Consider the following 20,651-nt stretch of genomic DNA (forward strand, 5'->3'; position numbering starts at 1 on the left):
CTGCCCTGGCCAACCCAGTGTCCACAATCACAAAGCCCATTTATATACACCCCACTCAATGACCACCTACCTATGAGATACTCTGGAATCAGCAGCTTCTTTCTAAACGAAAGTAAGTCACCATCTTCAGGAAAATATTCATATCCCTTGTCCTTTTCAGAGCTGCCAATTCAGTCTTCCCTACTGCTCCAGTAAGGGTAGAGGAAGGTGAAAAAGTGAACTGCTAACCATTTTCATTAGGGTAAGGTTAAGGGGTGGGGAACATGGCCCATCACTACAAACTTCATGAAGGAGAGAAGGGCTCTCAGTTGCAGGTGACACTTAATCCTCACCAAGAGATCTAAGAGGAAGATTTCTGTCTTCCACTAACCTCAGGGCCTAAACACTCTCCAAAACTTTCTGCAGGAACAAGGGTTAATTCTGGCTACATTATGCCAGAGTGACTTATACGACTATAGCTGTATATAGTTCAGGATAGTTTGAGAGCAGATAAGACAGTTTGAGCCAAGTTCTGGACTTTAAAGGGTTTTCTCACTTTGGAAAAGCCTGAAAGTTTCTAGAGTAAATTTTTGTACTTTTTTTAATAGAAAAATAAAGTTTTTTAAGTAGGGGACATCTGAGCAGGATCAAATAAAGGACCCCAGGATGAAACTGAGGAGGCTGCTGACAGGCTCCCTGCAAGGAACTCGTCATCTCTTAGACGCCAAGAGAGGAAATCAGTATGAGCTGAACTACTCCTTCCTTTCTCTACAAACAAGTTCCAGGATACCCAAAACCCATGCCCCCAGTGCAGTACACAGAGAGCACTAATGTTTCTCTATTAGAAGAAACATTTATTGAGGAGGATCAATACTCTCAGTTGTACTAAAGAAAGATTGTTTTCATCAGAGGATGTGTTATCATGAAAACTGCGAGGTTTTCTCAACAACGACCGAGTTCTTTGGAGAAATTTTTTCTCCCTGGAAATGCTGGAGAAGCAATTTCTGTTTGAATAGAAGAGTCAAATCTCTGAACACAGTGCCTTCATCAGGGTGGCCGGAGGTACCTGGCATTCTTGATGCACGCAGGTGGGGCTTGGATTGGGTACAAGCTCCCTGGAGGACAGGGAAGAGAGTTGACTCTGGCATAATACCTAGTCCTCAAAGGCCACAACTTTCTGGTGATGTGTGATCCTGTCTCTGCTCTGTCTAACACTTGTAAGACAACTCTGGTCAACAGAAACAGCTTCTTGATTTGAGGACTTGGTACATGCCCATTCCTCTTGCTGTGGGTCAGAGAGAGCCCCACAGTTGGAGGGATGTCCCTTGTCAGGCTGTACCTGGGTCTGCAGTTTCTTCTTGTGCTGACTTAACTCCAAGGCCTCAGATTTGAACCTACATGCCAGCTTCTCCTCTAGGATCTTCCCAATGGCTGTCGTGAGCTCCTGAGCTTCAGGAGGCTCATAACTCACAAAGATAGCTGTACTTTCAACTGAGTCTTGGTGCTGCACAAAGGTTGACATGAATTTGGCTTTTGGCTGGGGACTTTCCTGGTCTTTGATTTTCCTCTTGGAGTCAATCCACTGGAAAAATCACCTCATCTTTTTTCTGAAGTAACTTTCTGGAGGAAGCTGTTCATTCTGTGACAGAGGTGGGGAAGTGTCCTTTAATTTTCCTCAACAGGGTGGCTCTTCTTTCTGCCTGTAGATGTCCCTAGTCCTGAATCCACTTCTGTATTCTCCTGCTTTGGAGCCCGGAGGTCTCAATCTCTTTGCAACAGGTGGGAAATTCTTATCCTGGCAGTTCCATAAGACATGCTTAGAGGGATCCTGCCTCTGCTCCGTGCTGATCCCACTGTCCTCCAAGTGGACATGCAGCACCTGGGAAGCTGCCATGTCCCCAGTGGAGACACTGTGGACATGAACCAGTGAAGACTTGGAAGGCAACCTACCTGAAATCAGGCGCATGTCAGTGGGACAGTGTACGGCCTGGCTATGCTCCTTACCCTCGAATTTAAACTTTAACTCACTAAGCAGCTGGTTTTGAAGGTCTGATAGTTTAGAATCTTGGGGAACAGTTATTTTCGGTGAGGGACATTGGGTGGTCAGGGTAGTTTCTATTTTATCCATATTGACATATGCCATTTGGGAGCTTTCCAACTCGCTGGTGGTCAAGATGTCACAATATTGTGATTTAAGAGCACACAGCTCCTTGGTCTTGAATATCTCCCTGGATACATTGGACATGAAAGAGTGTTCTAAATTCTTCCCCACTATCTCTGGGCCCTGAATCATTTCTACTCTATCACTGGAGTTCATGTTCTCATCCCTTGGCTCATGTCCATCCCCGGCTTGCCTTATGGGCACCTCTGGGCTGCATCTGTGGTCTAGTAGAGTCTCACTCTGACTCACTTTGTCTTTGTTTCTGTGTGTGAGCGGCTGAAAAGTCTGTCTGCCATGCTCAATTGTCTGAACGTCCGCTGCAAGCCTTTGGTCAATATCAGAGTGTGATGGTTGCGAGGCCCACTGTCCTTCTTTGTCCACAGATGAGATAACAGGAAGAGGATGATCCAGCACCGGGACTGAATTTGTAGTTCTCACCTTGTTTCCCTGAGAAGTTTTAGAACTTCCTTCAAGGGGCTTGGAAACCTCACCTTTGGAATCCACCCCAGAAATATGGGTGGTTGAGGAGGGAAAGTCAAATTGAGGAAGAGACCATGTTTTGGCTTCCCTCAACATATAGAATTTTATGGATTCAAGAACCTTGAGGGGTAGACCCCATCTCTGAGTCACACGAAACCTTAAAATATGGGCTTCTAGCACCTTTCGGATGTTAGGATCAAGAAAAGAAAGCTCTAGAGTGCTAATCTGGTGGTAGACTTTACCTACCATTGCACTTTTTGAATCTGCGTCTTCCATATCGGTCTGGGAACTCCCAGAAGGAGGCAAAGTATTGTCGTCAGCCAGCCATGAACGACACACACCTATAGGAATCCTACCTGCACTGATCTGCCAAGACTTCGTGCTCACATGTAATCTAAGAATGGTTTTTCTTTGATTCCGATCTATGTCCTTCCTTGAGACATTTAATAATTCATTCCCTGAGTGATTCCTTGAGTGACACACACAGTTAGTTTTTGTCTCCAAAGCAGCCCTCAGACCCTGCACTAGGTAACATTCTGAGACCTCTTGTGGGACTGTCTTCTGGGCTCTTCTCTAGGATATAGCCAAGATTCTTCCTCATGTCATCCCTTAGCTGAAACTTTGTTGGGGCCCTCTCATGGAAATTTGCTGGGAGACCCAATTCAGTCTTCCCTATATCCTTGCTATCCTTGCCCTGAAGCTCAGAGATTTGTAAGTGAACATGTGTGCCTCTCTGCTGAGGTACTTCTTTTAATTTATACTGAGGCTCCATCAGTGCTGGGGACTCTAGATTCCTACAGGCTTGGAGGCACCATCGTGGAATTAGCCTCCTTGGAACGTGGAGCTCCAGTTTCTCCTGGGCTTCACTGGTGATAGGAAAATGGCCAAGGACAGAGACTGGTTCACAGGCATGGGACGGCCGGTTGACCAACGGGAGGTTAAGAGCTTGAGGACAAGTGGCTTCTTGAGATCTTTGGAGCACAGGAACTAAACCCCACAAACTTTCCTGTTGTTTCTGCAACACGTGCCATTCCAGGTGTTGATTTCCAGTCGCGATATGAAAGTCTGACTCATTCTGGAATCTGTGGAAAGATACTCCATGGTCCCTAACCTGGGATGGAGAAGAAGATGGTAGAATTGGGAGTTGGGATTGAAGGTGGGCCTGGGGCTGGACCTGAGTGAAAGGTAGGGGCTGGGATTGGGGTTTAGTTTGAGGCAAGCGTTGTGGATGTACATGAGGGAGCAGAAGGGGATGGGAATAAAGAAGTGGTGGAGATCCTTGATCCCGCATTTTGAATGCAGAAGCATTACAGATTCCATTGAATAAAACAGAGTGAGACTCTAGTGGGGAACTACTACTAGAAGCCAGGAGAGTAGCCACTAGGGACTCACTGTGCAAAGAGGGAAGACCCCAGAAGAGCTGGCTATATTTCTGCTGCAAGTTTTCCCCCAAAGTCATGTCACATAGGAGCTGCTGACAAATGCGCAGCTGCTCTGTTTTGCTTTCCCTGTTCCAGCCAGTTTGGGGGGGGGGCTCTAGTGTCCTTTACATCAAGTGACTGCAATGAATTCCCTGAAGATGTCTGTTGGCATTCTGACATTTGTTTTGAAAATGGTCCCTCTTCCTTTTGTTTCTTCTCTAAACTCTGGAGAGCCATTTTCTTTTTTATTTGTCTCTCCAAGAGTCCCTGGATGTTAAAGCCAAAGAAAGAATGGCTGTTGGCCTCCATGTGCTTGGTAACAGAGTCTCTCCAGAGACAGGTGTCTGGTAGATGGAGGGAAACATTCTCTCTCTGAAAATCAGAGTGTGATACTGTGGGGAGGAACACGTTCTTGGCATGAGCTTGCCACCAGGAGAAGTCTGAAATGGACAGGCTTGAATGCTCAGTGCCTCTGATTGTTGAAACACAAGTGGATAACCCAGCAGAGCTATCTGGAGATAAGTTCTGCAGAACAGGCTTCAGTAAGATGGAAGCTGATTTAGGTTGAGTCACAGATAAAGTACACTCTGGCTGTGGTGAAACAGACAGAGTTGGTGGTGCATGATGACAAGCAGAAGAATCGGGGTGATTCACTGCCTGGGACAAATCTGATAGGGGATTGATATCTTGGGAAAGGGTGGGGTCAAGAGAGAAAATGGTATCTGGAGACAAAGTGGCCTCTCGTGGGAGAACAGGATCTGCTGTCTGAGTGTCATGTGGTAGGAGAGGGGGAAAGGCAAGGGGTTGGGGTGGGGAATAGTCCACTGGGAATTCAAGGAAGGAAAAGGCTCTGGTGCCAGAGAGTGACCCAGTGGTGAGGGTGAAAAAAAGTCAACTAAGAGAGTCATTGGGTTAGGGGAGAGAACGGAGTGGGGCAGTGGGGAAGGCTCAGGCAGAGATGCTGGTGTTAGGTCTCTTGAAGGGCCTGTTGAGAAGGCAGGGGACAGAGTAAATGACGACTCAGTCACAGGAGCTGTGGAAGCCAAGGGGGACACAGAGGAAGTAGAATCTTCCAGGGCCTCTGGGAGTAGCAGCTGATTGACCTCAGCAGTTGCATTATTACACACCTCACAGAAGGGGTCTGGACATAAGAGCCGACGAAAGCAGGTGGTGTCATCGTGCCGGCCCAGGGGGCTGCAGAAGACAGGAAGTACAAAGATGCAACCAGGACCAGGACACACATGAGACCCTGACAGGTCTGGCAAAAGTATGGCTGCCCAATGTATACTATCCTTTCACATTCTTTTACTTCCTTAATCTCACAATAAATCTTTTATCCCCCTCCCCAAGCCTTTCACATTCTGAATCTGAGGATTTTCCCTCCCATGTCAATACCAGGCTTCACTGAGGCCCTAGAAATTCAAAGACTCCACTAAAAAGCGGGATACAGGAAAGAAGGTAATGTTCAGTCACCTTTGCAGAAGAGAAAGCACCTTCCTTGCCTCCTCATCTTCGCTCTGGCAAGCTCTCCAACCTGGGAAGCCAGGAGAGTGATGAAGGTAGAAACAAGGAGACCTTATAGGAGGCTTAGTAGAATGTCCTTTAGTGGTACCCTTGGTGGATTGGACTTGGAGAGCCCCAAGAACTAGGAAATAGGGTCAGATCACATGGTCAATGATGATAATAACAAAGCTCAAATATATGTTGCTTTATCATTCACAAAGGGCTTTCATATGTATTCTCCCATGTGATATTCAGAACCACCCTTTGAGGAATACAGGTCAATGGTTATTTACCTCAAAGAGGAATCTGATCATCCAGGAAGTCAAAGGACTTTTACAAAGTCAGCACACAGAAGTTCTGACTCTTGACATCTCACATGGCCACCTGTTGGGAAACACCCATTGCCCAGGTCCATCACTGGTTCATGCCCAGCGATGAGCAGAGCAGGGGATCTGAGCAGTGTCTCAGGCTCTGACTGCCCTCCCACAAGCCTCTCCTCTGAGAACTCTGGTTTCTGAGAGAAACTGTATCTAGCAGTTGACATCCTCAGAGATCAGGGACCTTGGATGTCATGGAAAAGGCAGGAAGGGTCACCCTTGGAGAGTTCAGCTGGGATAGGCAGAACCTTACCTTTCGGTGTTCCACCTTTCCTTCTCCTCTTGGCTCTGCCCTGACGCTGAGAACAAAAAGAAAAGAATGAAGGGCTGGGGCTCATTTCTCTCACTCCCCTCTAGGAAACTCAGATATTCATTATCCATGAATAATATGACTCTATTTTAATTAATAGAACTTTATGTTCCTTCCTTTTATCAATTTTAAAGGTTTAAAATGCTTTCGATTTTTTTCTTCTTTGACAAACTCAAAGAAGGACTTTTGTCTATGAGATCCACACTTGATATTCTCAGTCAGAAGTCATCTGCCCAAGGAGGGCATAGCATCTGAGGCCAACAGTCACGTCCATGTCCCTCAGATGGGACCCTGTATCCTGGAGCTCAGGCTCCAGCCTCTGCTCAGAGGCTCAGCATTGCTGCTCTGATCAGCCCAGCACAAAGGAAGGCTTTGTTGAGTGATGCCTGATGTGAGAATGTACTCATGATCAAGCATTAGGGAACTCTGTTCTCCTGCAGAGATCCCAAACTCTCTAAATAACCCAACCCAGGACCACAAAGTTACTGCAAAGTTATTGCTTGGGATTTTATCCTGGAATCTCCAAACACTCAGATGGGCCACAGGCTTCAACTGGAAGCCTTAGTCCCCCCAGAAATACTGGCCCTGCCTGGCCTATGATGTTCTATCCTGTCCTTGAACTTCCTATCTTAGGTGTCTCTCTGACCCAACCAATCTCACCGAGAAATGTGAGCACGGGAACAAGAAAATAATCATTCTTTGAGAGGCAACTTTTGGTTCCAGCTCCAACATTTAAAGAGCTTGGGAGTCATTACTCCAGTCTTTAGAAGAAGCAAAATCTGAACCAATTGAAAGTCAGTGACTTTTCTTGTAGCATTAGAGAATTAAGGTCACAGGGCAAATCACTCCAAAATCTTCATAGAGGGTGAATGCAGAGAATCACAGCTGAGGTCAGCTTACCTCAAGCAGGGGCCACTGGAGCCATAAATTGATAGGAACACTTAAAAGGACACTTTGACAAATCGCTAGAGGATGCCTGTGGGCTAACATGAGAGCGAGAAACTCCTAGGCTCATTATCTTAGGGGGGCCTCCACCTATTCATGGGTTTCGCCTGTGGGAACCCCACCAGGTTCTCACAGTGAAGAGCCATGAAAAATTCTGATGTTTCTGGTGGAGGAGTGTGGGAATGGGAAGAAAAGTAACAATTTTGAAAACATTCTGAAATATCCCCTGAATGTTCTCCATAACAGAAGCTTACTCAGCAGAGGAAAAGACTACCAGAGACTTATCCCACATGGGAGAAGGGAAATTATCCAACTCCAATTCCCTCTAGCCTTCCTATCTCTTCTAAAAAGTGAAAAGAAAGAAAGAGAGAAAAGTGTTAGAAACATCTGTGAATAACCCAAGGACACAGGCCCACTAAAAGATTTAATCATATCCCCTCCCCCACCGCCCCGCCCCGCCCCTTACTACCACATCAACAGGGCTCCAGTATGGTAACAGGATCATAGCCGAAGGACCTGCAAGGCATAGGCTCTATATAAGGAGGAGACAGGGAAATCTGAAGACACCAAGGGAGATTAAAACAAGGACACTATAGGAAATTGAAGTCTCTGACATATACAGCTACAGTAAATATTAAACACAACCAACACCTACCCAGATTAACATAAAACTTCACACTATTTAGCTTTCTTGAATCACACTCATGGTTACTTCTTCTATGAAAAGTCTTATGATTTTTTCCCCATCTACTTTCTTACCTTCCACCAAAATTCCTGTTGGCATCTCCATACCTTTTTAAACAATGATGTCATTTTTGTTGATGTGTATATGTATTTATTTCATCTCCCCGTGCTACCCATTTAATAGTTGTAGCCCTTATACCTTCATTATTTAGATTATAAACTGCTGAAATTAAGCTGTGTCATTTCCTTACTTCGCTTGCCTGTATTCCCTCGTTGAGTGTGATGAATCAGTCTTGACCCCAGATACCTGATTCTCTCCCTCCCCTATGAGGAGGATACTAGTAATGACAGCTCCTTTCTTGACCTGTCTTCTCCTGCATCCACAGCTCCACTGTTGTCTCTACCCAAAAGGAGGGTACATTTCAAGCCCACTCCATCTCACATACCCTCCTCCCTTGACTGCAGGAGGTGTATCTGTTCAGAAAAATCCCTCCACATATCTTTGTATCTCTGGTATTGTTTTCTTAATAGAAAGTCTGGTCCTGACTGTCCCTGAGGTCCCTAGGATTCACAACTGTAAAAACATCCTCTAAAGTCTGAGCAATATAAGCTCCACCAAAAGAATTTCCAGGAGAGAAGGGGTCATAAAAATGACACATCAAATATATTCTTCAAAAAATGGCCTTGTCATAAAAAAGAAAGACTGAGAAACACTGATCCAGATTAAAGGAGACTAAAAACACAGGACAACTAAATGCAGTCTGTGATTCTGAATCCTGTAATGGAGGTTTTGAAAAAAAGCCACAAAGGACATTACTCAATAAATTGACAAGAATGGAATATGAATGGGAGATTAGTTAAAAGTTTTATGTCATTGTTAAATTTACTGAAGGGGATAAATAACTGTACTGTAGGTAAGAGAATCTTTTTTCTTAAATACACAATGAAATATTCAAGGAGAAGGTGCATGATGCATGAAATGTACTTTCAAATATTCAGAAATGTATGCATAGTTTTCATATATGTGTGTGTGTGCGTATTCATATAGAGAGAGAAAGGGGAGGCAGGGAGGGAAGGAGACAGAAACAGAGACAGAGAGAGGAGAGAGATCTCAAATGGGTCAAAATGTTAGTAGGTAAGTCTGGATAAAGGGTACATGGTTTTTACCATCCATGCAACTTTTCCACAAGTTTATTTTCAAATAAATACATTTTAAAAATGGACCATTGCCCGCTGTCCTGGATTTTACCTAAACTTTGAGATTTCTGCCTTTGATTCTTGCAGCTACCACCATCACCATACCCAAACCCCAGAAATGTGTAATGCCAGCTTTAAAAGTTATCTCACGTTCTGTCCCAGGCAAGAAACCTGGGATCCTCTGCACATTTCAACAGGATTTTACAAAATGCTGAAGAAGAGCACCACCCGCTCCCCACCAACAATTTTTTTTTAATTAAACACAATACAAAAAAAAAAAAAAGAAGGAAAAAATCAACATGTTTACAGCACGGAACCCCTAATTTTTCTTATCTGGTGCCACCAGGTCATCTGTCTTCTGACGTTTTGTGGTGTGAATTGGTTTGCCAGCACTTCGTCTGCTCTGCTCCCCAGTTACCATTCCTCCACCAGATTTCCATCTTCCAAAAATGTGTTGACATATTTTGTCGTATCCTCTCTCCTTCTAGTCATCCTTAAGCACTTATTCTTTTTAAGTCCTTTGTTTGAATAGTTTTATTGAAATATAGTTCACATACCATACAATTTACTCATTTAAAGTTGTGTAATTCCATGATTTTTAGTATACTCACAGACATGTGCATCACCACAATTTTAAAAACATTTTCATGACTTCAGAAAGAACCCTGTAACCTTTAGCTATTACTCGCCACCCTTCATCTCCCAGCTCTAAGCAATCATTAATCTACTTTCTGTCCTCTCTTGGTTTCCCTATTCTGAACATTTCACATGAATGGAATCATATGTGGTTATTTGTGACTGGCTTCTTTCACTTAGCGTAAAATTTTCAAGGTTCAGCCATGTTGTAGCATGTGTCAGTGCTTTTTAATGCCAAAAATATTACACTGCATGGATATACTATATTTTATTTACCCATTCATCAGTTGATGGACATCTGGGTTGTTTCTGCCTTTTAACTCTTATGAATAATACTGCTATGAACGTTTGTTTACAAGTTTTTGTGTGGACATATGTTTTCATTTCTCTTGAGTATGTACCTAGAAGTGGAGTTGCTGGGTCACATAGTAATTCTATGTTTAACATTTTGAAGCGCTGCCAGACTGTTTTCCAAAACAGCTGCACCGTTTTTCATTCCCACAAGCAGTGTATCAGGGTTCCAGTTTCTCCGCATTCTCACCAACACTTGTTTTAATCTGACTTTCTGTTTCTAGTCATTCTTGTGTGTGTGAAGTGTTATATCATAGTGGCTCTGGTTTTCATTTCCCTGATGGCTAGAGATGTTGAACCTCTTTTCACCTACTCTTTTTTTTTTTTCATCTACTCTTGCTTTTAATGGCATTTGGGGAAAGAGAGAAGATAAACAAGTGTGTTTTATCTACTGTGTTTAACTTGAAACACAATAGCGCATTTTAACTATGTGACAGGAAAAGTATTTTCTTGTAAATATTTGAAAACACATATAATGATGTCAAGTCTTTATCAACATGCACAGTTGACTACTTCTATTCTTTCTGCATGTTATAGTTACTGTGTGATTAAGGGAGATCATTACTGTGCACTGAATTTGATCTGTAAGATTCCTTCCTCTATGGGGTTGAGGGAGGAATTCATTCAAATGACTCCTCAGGGTTGACTAAAAGGCAGAGCAGAACTGATTGCCAGAGCCTCTAAAGCACAATGCTTTTTTGTCACCAATGCTGTGTACATCTGTTGTGAATAACTGTGTACCACAGGTGATAAATATCAAAGAAATGTGAGAGCTTTGACATGGGCACATAGCATATGTCTTAAGAGATAGATGACAAGATGTTTAAATGGGCTTTTACACTTTAATCATAGTGTAAAAGATGGGATGTATCACACATGCCAAATGATAACTGTGAAAGCTGGGTGAGGAGTGTATGGGAGGTTACACTGTTCTGTCTGCTTTCGTGCATGTTTAAACATTTTTGTACTAAAAAGCTTTAAAAATAATAAAAGATGTAGAGTGACTCATAAGGAGAGGGAGGGAGCAAAACGATACCTGGCCAGGGTGATCAGTCCATCAAGACTAGAGTTTAGCTATCTCTCAATAAGGAAATTTCAGGAAGTGTAATTCCTTTGAGGTTGGGAAAGAAACTTCTTTCCATATAACAGGAAGGAAGAAGGAAAAGAGGAATGGGAAAGTTTTTTTGTTTTTTTTTTTAAGGATTTTGATGAAAATTTCCCATCTCATGACTTCTAGCTCCTCTGTGAATGGTGGTTTGGCACATCTGCTGAGCAAGTGGAGATGGCCTAAATTTGAGAAAAGTGAAGGAGATTTGAATAGCACTGGAGAGAAAATGGACTAAGGAAACAGTGACCTAAGTTCCATTTGTTTTGTTCACATGTAAGCAAGCATGGAATAAGAATTTGTGGAATGGATGCATTATTTCCAGGTAGTATGAGGGCTGAATTTATCATGGCATCAGTAGACTTGATTGTGAGATTTAATCCAATAGTCATCAGCTACTTATGGGAAGGTATTTCTGGAAAAGGCAGAGATAGGGGATTTTGCCAGACAGGAAGGATTAAAGGTGATTGGATGGGGCCTATTTGTAGTGGAGCTTTTTAAATGTTGATAGACCCCCAAGCCTACCTTGGAGAGAGAGAAAAAGAAGACAAGAGCTTGGCGGATAGAGGAAGAATAAGTGGAAGAACGACCTAAAGTTGAAAAATTAACAAGTAGTATATAAGCTGGAAGGATGGAGGATGAGGCCAAAGGGTGGAATGTCAGACTGTATTATTCCAGATGGCAGAAGTGTTCCTGGTAATAAGCTCTACAGTGTGGCAGTGACTGCACTGGAATGGAAGTAAAAATGAGATGACGTAGGAACAGGGAAGCTGGGTTACTGACAGGTCTATCCACATGGAGGTTAGAGCCCTCCACCACTCCTCACCTCTTCATGTTCCCCACCCTGGGCCCCTCCACCTTTTGTCCCTCTCCCGGGGGCTCCACGGAATCTGCCTTCTCTCTGTGACCATAAGCTTCAGATATTGTAGGATCAATGTCATAACTCTGGATAAGAAAATAAAATTAGTGAGAGAAGGCTGTAGTGGACATCTATTTTTGGTTTTTTGTTTTAACACCCAGTATCCGTAAGTCTTTCTGGAAAAACTACCTCAAGTGCTCTCTAGGATACTCACCCTATTTTTGAGTCCCAGTCTGTACAAGTAGAGTTGCCTTCCCTCTAGACCTCATTGTAAGGGTGGGTATGTGTGCAGCCTTGGCCAAAAAAAGGAGGTCCATGGTAAGCCCCCAAATGTCTGATACCCCAGTGCATAGTCTAGGACTCACCTCTGGTTCATGAGCTGCAGGTATCCTGGGGGAGGCGTACCATGGCTCCACCAAGGCTATTAATATCGGTGGTGGCACCTTCATCTTGATTGGTGAACTGTACACACTAAGGGCGATATCTTGTGTATTCCCATCAAGCATAGATGGAAAGAAAGCACCATGATCACCTTCCCCAAAGAGGGGGATGCCATCTTGATGACATCCTTGGAGATACTGTTTTAGTACTCAAAGACACCCCCATGCCTTTTTGATATAAGGCATCAGTGTGCTGTGCAGTTCTCTGGTCAGCCTCAAGGACATGGTGCTTGGACCAGATTGAGCAATGGGGCAGCAGGACAGGGTCAGGATATGGGAATGATGAGGCATGAACTTTGTTCCACCAGTAAGGACATTCTTTCTCTTCACTTTTTCTTACTTTCCCACTCACTTTAAGACATCTTTTGCTTACTCGCAGCTGTATTTTACCCTGGGAAGTAGGTGGCTGCCTGGTCAACATTCCTACCACTGACAGCTGAGTGGTGCTTTTCCTCCGCCAAAAAAAAAGTCATCAATTGAGCAGCCTGAAAAAATACCCAGGGAGGGGAACCACTTCCCCAGGGTGCCTTTCTAGTAAGGAAACCTCCATGTCAAGTATGCTCTCCCGATACATTAACATGACCCACATAACAGATTCTTAAGCAGCTGCTGTGCTGTTCCTGGACCCTACGGCAACTAGCCCAGGGTCCAGCAGAGCAACACCTCCGCCCAAATAGTGCCATTCAGGGTTCAGCCCCCTGTAGGAGCCTCTGGTCACTGAGTTCTAAATAACGATTATGCTGTTGTTTCTTCTTCAGCATTATTTTCAGAAAGTATACCTGTCCTTAACGCTCCTCAGGTATAAAAGACCTATCTTCCCTACTTCTCTAAAGGATATAAAACGTTCAGTGAGGGGGGAGATGTGGGCTGCTATACATTTTCATTAAGGCTAAGCTAAGCAGCAGAAGACAAAGCCCATCTCCTCAAATTTCATCAGGGAGGAAATGGGCTTTGGGGCGGGGGGTGGGGTGGCGGGGTTCAGCAAGAACTCCAGAGGACTGGTCACCTTTTAGCCAAAGCCAAAGGAAGCAATCGGTAAGAGCTGAACTATCTCCTTCCTTTCCCTTACACATAAGCCCTGAGTTACCCAAAACCCATGCCCCCAACACAGTACACAGAAAAGATACACTATTATTAGATAACTATTTATTTGGGAGAATCAATAATCTCCACAAGGAAGGAGTTATTTCTGGATGGGAAGTCTTCCTCCCTGGGAATTCTGGAGAATTGTTTTCTGTCTAAAGAGTAGAGACCGACGTCCAGACACAGTGCCTTCAGCAGTGCTGAGAGCAGCCGTGGGTGCCTGGCCAGCTTGGCGCCTGTGGGTGGGGCTTGGATGGGGCACAGGCTCCCCGTGGGACACTGGTGGGAGATGTCTGTGACATAGTTGCTGGTCCTTGAATGCCACAACTTTCTGGGGGTGTCTCTTCTTATCTCTGATCTGTCTTGTACTTGGAGGATAACTCTGGCCAGCAAAGGTAGGACTTGATATTTGATGGCAGGACTTGATATTTGTCACTTTACAGGAGGGAGCCCTGTAGTTGACAGGATATCCCTGGACAGGCTCTGTCCGGACCTGCACTTCCGCCTTTTGCTGAGTTTTCCTCACCTGCACTGGGGGAGGACGGGGCCCCTGAGAGCAGGTGACATTAATTGCATGCTGACACCCCAGTTGCTCCTCTAGGAACTTCCCATTGTCTGTCACGATTTTCTGAGCTTCAGTTGTCCCAGTAAAGGCAGCTTTACTTTTAACTAGGCCTCTGTTCTGCACAGTTGATATGGGGCTGCCCTTTTCCTGGGCATCTTCTTGACTTTCGTATTTTACCCCAGAATAAAGCCATTGCAAGAAGTGCATCATTCTTTTTCCGTTATGGCCTTCAGGAAGAGGCTGTCCCTTCTGTGATAGGGTCTGGGAAGACTTGCTCGCACGTGTCTGCCCTAGTACCATCTCCTGAGTAGGGAAACTCTTCCTCCTAAGTTGGGATGTCCCCAAGCCTTTATCCCCTCCATCAAGCTCTTTTGCCTTGGGCTCCAGAGGGCTCACTCTCTTTGCAGTTGGTGGGAAGTTCTTATCCTGCTTAGGGGCCCAAGGTTTCTGCTGCTGCTCCATCCTGATTCCTCTGTCCTCCAAATGGACATGCAGCACCTGGGAAGCTCCCATGTCCCCACCTGAGACACCTTGGGCATGAGTCAGTGAGGCCTCGTAAGTCAAGTTATCTGAAGCAAGGGATGTGTCAGTGGGTTGGCCTTGAGCCTGGCTATGCTCCCTGTTCTCCAGTTTAAAGTTTAACTCACGGAACAGTTGTTCTTTAAGGTCTAATGATTTAGGATCTTGGCGAACTGGTAGTTTGGGTGGGGGGCTTCCAGTGGTCACGGTAGTTTCTGCTTTATTCTCATTCACATTTATCATTTGGGAGCTCGTTGTCACCTTGCTAGTTGTCACCATGTCACTAGTTTTTATTTGAAGAGGATCAGGCTCCTCAGCCACGAATACCTCCCTAGACAATCTGGGCATGGAAACAGGTTCTGACTTCTCCACCTTTTTGCCCCGTTGCATTTCTCCTTTATCACTGAAACTCACACTCTTATGCTTCGGCTCATATCTGGCCCCAGCTTGCTTTGCAAGCAGCTTTTGGGGATATCTGTTGGCTAGTTGAGTCTGTCTAGGACCTGCTTTCCCTGTGCTGGAGAGTGAAACAGACAGAGGAGTCTGTCTGGCATCCTTAATTCTCTGAACATCCTCTGCCAGCCTACGGTTGACATCAGAGCGTGATTGTCTCAGGACCCTCTGTCCTCCTTTGCCCACAGGTGAGGTGGCAGGGAGAGAACGATCCAGGACAGGGGCTGAATTTGTTGTTCCCGCTTTGTCTCCATGGAGAGATTCAGAGCTTCCTCTAAAGGACTTGAAGCTCCCAGATTTGGAGTCTGCCTCAGAAATCACATTGGTTGAGGAGGGCAAGTTGGCATGAGACAAGGACTGGGATGAGGCATCTTTCAATTTAAAGATCTGTATGGATTCAAGGACCTTGCGGGGAAGGGCCCACAACATCCTCATATGAAACCTTTTAATATGGGCTTCCAGCATCTGTTGTGTATTGGAATCAACAAAAGTCAGGTCCTGGAAGGTATTCAGGGAGTAGGCCGCACCCACTGATGATGGCACACTTCTCTGTTTTGTTTGGGTGTGGGATTTCACAGAAAGAAGCAATGTTTGCTTGATAGCATGCCATGAATTATGCACAGTCCCAGGGAGCCGACCCTCATTTATTTCTCCAAACTTCTTGCTCAAATGTACTTTTAGGACATTTTGAAGTTGTCTCTGACCTAGACTCTCTGCTGACATCCTTGGATTTTTCTCTGAGAGACTCACCATCTGACTCTTTAGGTCTTTCTCAGAGTCGTACCCCAGATCCTTACCTGAAGAGCTCTTTGGGTCATTCAACAGGTGATCTTTTGGGCCATTCTCTAGGCTGTGTCCCAGATCCTTCCCCACACCTTCCTCTAGCTGGAACATTTCTGAGCTCCTCTCATGGAAGCCTCCAGTTTGGCTCAATCCAACATTTCCATTTTTGCTACTCTGACCCTTAAACACAGAGATCAGTGAGACTCCATTATTGCTCACCGACTCAGATGCCTCTGAAAAACCATTTGGAGGCAATATCAGTGACACAGACTCGTAGATTCTGCGGGGCAGGCCCCACCGGTGTTGGATGAGCCTCTTTCGAAGGTGATGCTCTAGTTTCTTCCGAACTTCATCACTGAGAGGAAACTCCCCAGGAAGGATGGAGATTGAAACATGGGCCTGGGGGGCCCGGTGGCGAGGAGTGTTAGGAGCTGATGGACAAAAGTCTTCCCAAGATCTTTGGACCACAGAGGGTAAACCCCACAAATTTTCCTGTTGTTTCTGCAAAATGTTCCATTCCAGCTGTTGAATTTCAGATGAGGAGAGAGACTGGGACTCATCCTGAGGTCTGTGGAAACTTACTCCACAGGTCCTGATCTGGGGTAGAGGATCAGATGGTATGACTGGGAGTGGAGACTGAGGGTCGGCCTGGGACTGGACCTGAGTGAGAGGTAGGGGCTGAGATTGAGGCAGGGTTTGAGGCAAGGGCTCAGGCTGAATCTCAGGCAAGGACAGAGGCAGGGGATCAGGAAGCACTGGTGATTCTTGGCCTGTGGAGGCATTCGAGTTTCTATTGAAAATAAAGATTGAGGAACTGTCAGCCAAGACATGAACAGCAGAGGGCAAGGACTCGCTGTGCAGAGACGGGAGACCCCAGAAGAACTGGATAGGTTTTTGCTGTAAATGGTCCTCCAGGGTCTTAGGATATGGGGGCTGCTGACGCACATGCAGCTCCTGTGATTTGTCTCTGCTGCTCCAAAAGGGAAGGCAGACTGCCGAGTCATGCTTATCAGCAGTTGACTCTAACATTTTCCACGAAGAATTTCGTTGGTAGTCTGGCCTAAGTTGTTCTGGAAGAGAATCTTTTTCATTTTCCTTTTCCTTGCACATCAGGAAATCGCTCCTCTTTTGGACTTGTCTCTCCAGGAGTGCCAGGACATCAGGGCTGAGAAACGAGAGGTTACCAGGCTCTACAAGGTTGGCTGCAGGGTCTCCCCCAAAAGAGGCCTCTGAAGAATGGAGGTCAAGAAACTCCTGATTGAAATCACATTGTGCCAACGTGGAAGGGAACGAGTCTTTGGCATGAGCTTGCCGCCAGGAGAAGTCTGCAATTGACAGGCTTGAATGCTCAGTGCCTCTGATTGTTGACACACAAGTGGATAACCCACCAGAGCTATCTGGAGATAAGTTCTCCTGTTCTGGAGTCACAGATTGAGTCACAGATAAAGTGCACTCTGGCTGTGGTGAAAGAGACAACAGAGTTGGTGGTGCATGATGACAAGCAGAAGAATCGGGGTGATTCACTGCCTGGGACAAATCTGATAGAGGATTGATATCTTGGGAAAGGGTGGGGTCAAGAGAGAAAACGGTATCCGGAGACAAAGTGGCCTCTCGTGGGAGAACAGGATCTGCTGTCTGAGTGTCATGTGGTAGGAGAGGGGGAAAGGCAAGGGGTTGGGGTGGGGAATAGTCCCCTGGGAATTCGGAATCCAAGGAAGGAAAAGGCTCTGGTGCCAGAGAATGACCCAATGGGGAGGGTGAAAAAGAGTCAACTAAGGGGGTCATTGGGCTAGGGGAGAGAACGGAGGGGGGCAGTGGGGAAGGCTCAAGAAGAGAGGCTGGTGTTAGGTCTCTTGGAGGGACTGTTGAGAAGGCAGGGGACAGAGTAAATGACGACTCAGTCACAGGAGCTGTGGAAGCCAAGGGGGACACAGAGGAAGCAGAATCTTCCAGGGCCCCTGGGAGTAGCAGCCGATTGATCTCAGCAGTTGCATTATTACACGCCTCACAGAAGGGGTCTGGACATAAGAGCCGACGAATGCGGGTGTTGTCATCGTGCTGGCCCAGGAGGCTGCAGAAGACAGGAAGTACAAAGATGCAACCAGGACCAGAATAAGGCAAGGGGGACCTGCTGGCCTGGCAGGGGTGGGGTCATTTGAAGCCTGCGGCCCCTACACATTGCTCCACATCCATGAGTTCACAACATGCTCAACAGCCCTCACCTCAAGGCCTTCATCACATACTCATTCCTGTGCTACCCCCTGCCATGACTACAGCAGGTTGCACTGAATCCCTGGAATTGCATAGAACATGCTAAGGAGGGATCAGGAAAGAAGGGGAAAGACTAGTTAGTCACCTTTTCAGAATAGAAATCAGCTTCGTTTTCTCCTCTATTTCTGTCTGGTGACATCTCCAACCTGAGAAACCAGGAGAGTGGGTTATATGTAATGAAGGTAGAAGCATAGGTATAATAAAGGAGTCCCCTTACGGGAAACCCTTGGGGTATTAGACTCTGAAAGACCCAAGAATTAGTAGATGAGGTCAAATGGTCAATGATATTAACATGTGTATGTTGCTTCTTGTAAAGTACTTTCACATGCATTTTATCTCATGTGATGCTCAAAACCACCATGTGAAGCCCAGAGATCAGTGTTGCCTTAGAGAGGGATCTGATCATCCAGGAAGTCAAAGGACTTTTACAAAGTCAGGACACAGAAGTTCTGACTCTTGACATCTCACATGGCCACCTGTTGGGAAACACCCATTGCCCAGGTCCATCACTGGTTCATGCCCAGCGATGAGCAGAGCAGGGAATCTGAGCAGTGTCTCAGGCTCTGACTGCCCTCCCACAAGCCTCTCCTCTGAGAACTCTGGTTTCTGAGAGAAACTGTATCTAGCAGTTGACTTCCTCAGAGATCAGGGACCTTGGATGTCATGGAAAAGGCAGGAAGGGTCACCCTTGGAGAGTTCAGCTGGGATAGGCAGAACCTTACCTTTCGGTGTTCCACCTTTCCTTCTCCTCTTGGCTCTGCCCTGACGCTGAGAACAAAAAGAAAAGAATGAAGGGCTGGGGCTCATTTCTCTCACTCCTCTCTAGGAAACTCAGATATTCATTACCCATGAATAATATGACTCTATTTTAATTAATAGAACTTTATGTTCCTTCCTTTTATCAATTTTAAAGGCTTAAAATGCTTTCGATTTTTTTCTTCTTTGACAAACTCAAAGAAGGACTTTTGTCTATGAGATCCACACTTGATATTCTCAGTCAGAAGTCATCTGCCCAAGGAGGGCATAGCATCTGAGGCCAACAGTCACGTCCATGTCCCTCAGATGGGACCCTGTATCCTGGAGCTCAGGCTCCAGCCTCTGCTCAGAGGCTCAGCATTGCTGCTCTGATCAGCCCAGCACAAAGGAAGGCTTTGTCGAGTGATGCCTGATGTGAGAATGTACTCATGATCAAGCATTAGGGAACTCTGTTCTCCTGCAGAGATCCCACACTCTCTAAATAACCCAACCTAGGGCCACAAAATTGCTGTTTGGGATTTTATCCTGGTGTCCTCCAAACACTCAGATGGGACATGGGCTTCAACTGGAAGCCTTAGTCCTCCCTGAACCCCTAGCCCTGCCTGGCTTCTTTCCCTAGGAGGATGATGTTCTATCCTCTCCTTGAAATTCCCACCTTAGGTGTCTCTCTGAGCCAACCAATCTCATTTTAAAATGTGGGAATAGAAATGAAAACAACAACAAAGAGTCTCTGTTGGGGGCTCACCCAGGGCTGCTTACCTTTCGGATGTCTTTGGTTTTACTGAAGGTAGGTGAAAATGGCAAGCTCACCAGGTACCACAGCAACAGAAGAAGCAACACCAACTCGCACAGGACGATGAGGTTTCGGTAAATATCCAAGGATGTTGAGTCACAGCTCAGACATGGGTCGACAACGCTGTTCAAAAATGAGAGAACATTCCATTCTCTGAATCCCATTTCTGAACCGCAAGACTGCCTGAACACACTGAGCACTGAGAGTGCGAGTGCAGTCCCAGGCCTGCATCACAGAGCACTGAAGAGTCACAAAGGGTTTCTGAGTGTGGGGGAGGGGACAACATGGAGAGGGTGTGTCCACAGCCCCTCCCCCACCCACCAGTCCAGCAGACCCTTCCGCCCCTGCTGGGCCTTCCAGGTCCCTCTGCCCTACCCTGCCATCCTATTTTCCAACTCCATCCTTTCATGGTTTCATATATTTACAGTAATGAAATTTTCTGCTTGTCCCATCTGTAACCCAGATACTACCTGGGTCCCCTTTACTGTTTGATAGAAACTTGACTTGGGTCTCACCAACTCCACTGCCTTAAGTGTCTGAAATACTGTCTGGAATTTTTGCTTGTACCCACACATTTATACTCAGGATCATATACGTCCTTAAATCCATCTTTCCTATAGAATCTTTTCACTACACAAACCCAGTTATAAAGAACTTAAAAGTTCTTTTATCCTGTTTTCTAAATGTTGAATAGGGAATTTTGCTTTGTGTTGCAGTCAGCCATTACCATCTTCAGTCAGAGGGGCTGACTCAAATAATTAAAATGAAATTCATTATTCAACATTCACAAAACTAAAGTTACTATAAAATAAATGTAAATAATTAAACTTAAACGAGATCTTGAGGATAAGTCCGTAGCACTTATGTTTCTGAAGTCAGTGAAACTTAAACTGCATAAAGACTTTTAGGACATGCAACACAGACACAGACACACACACACACACACACACACACACACACACACACACACACACACACAC

At 45.4% G+C, this 20,651-nt stretch overlaps 1 protein-coding gene across 1 annotated transcript in view; it reads right to left on the reverse strand.

Moving 5' to 3' along the window:
- Positions 1 to 4,080: 4,080 nt before the first annotated feature.
- LOC113619762 (spermatogenesis-associated protein 31D1-like) overlaps positions 4,081 to 20,651 on the reverse strand; it is a 62,896-nt gene continuing 46,325 nt past the window's right edge. The window contains 8 exon segments of the mRNA XM_027105060.1: positions 4,081 to 4,874; positions 4,877 to 5,259; positions 5,515 to 5,575; positions 6,175 to 6,220; positions 14,058 to 17,922; positions 18,208 to 18,268; positions 18,845 to 18,890; positions 19,638 to 19,794. Coding sequence (XP_026960861.1) covers positions 4,081 to 4,874; positions 4,877 to 5,259; positions 5,515 to 5,575; positions 6,175 to 6,220; positions 14,058 to 17,922; positions 18,208 to 18,268; positions 18,845 to 18,890; positions 19,638 to 19,794 — 5,413 coding nt within the window.

This window comes from Aethalodelphis obliquidens, unplaced genomic scaffold (genome assembly GCF_003676395.1).
Source record: "Aethalodelphis obliquidens isolate GAN/ISIS:26980383/991018 unplaced genomic scaffold, ASM367639v1 scaffold7, whole genome shotgun sequence".
NCBI lineage: Eukaryota > Metazoa > Chordata > Mammalia > Artiodactyla > Delphinidae > Aethalodelphis > Aethalodelphis obliquidens.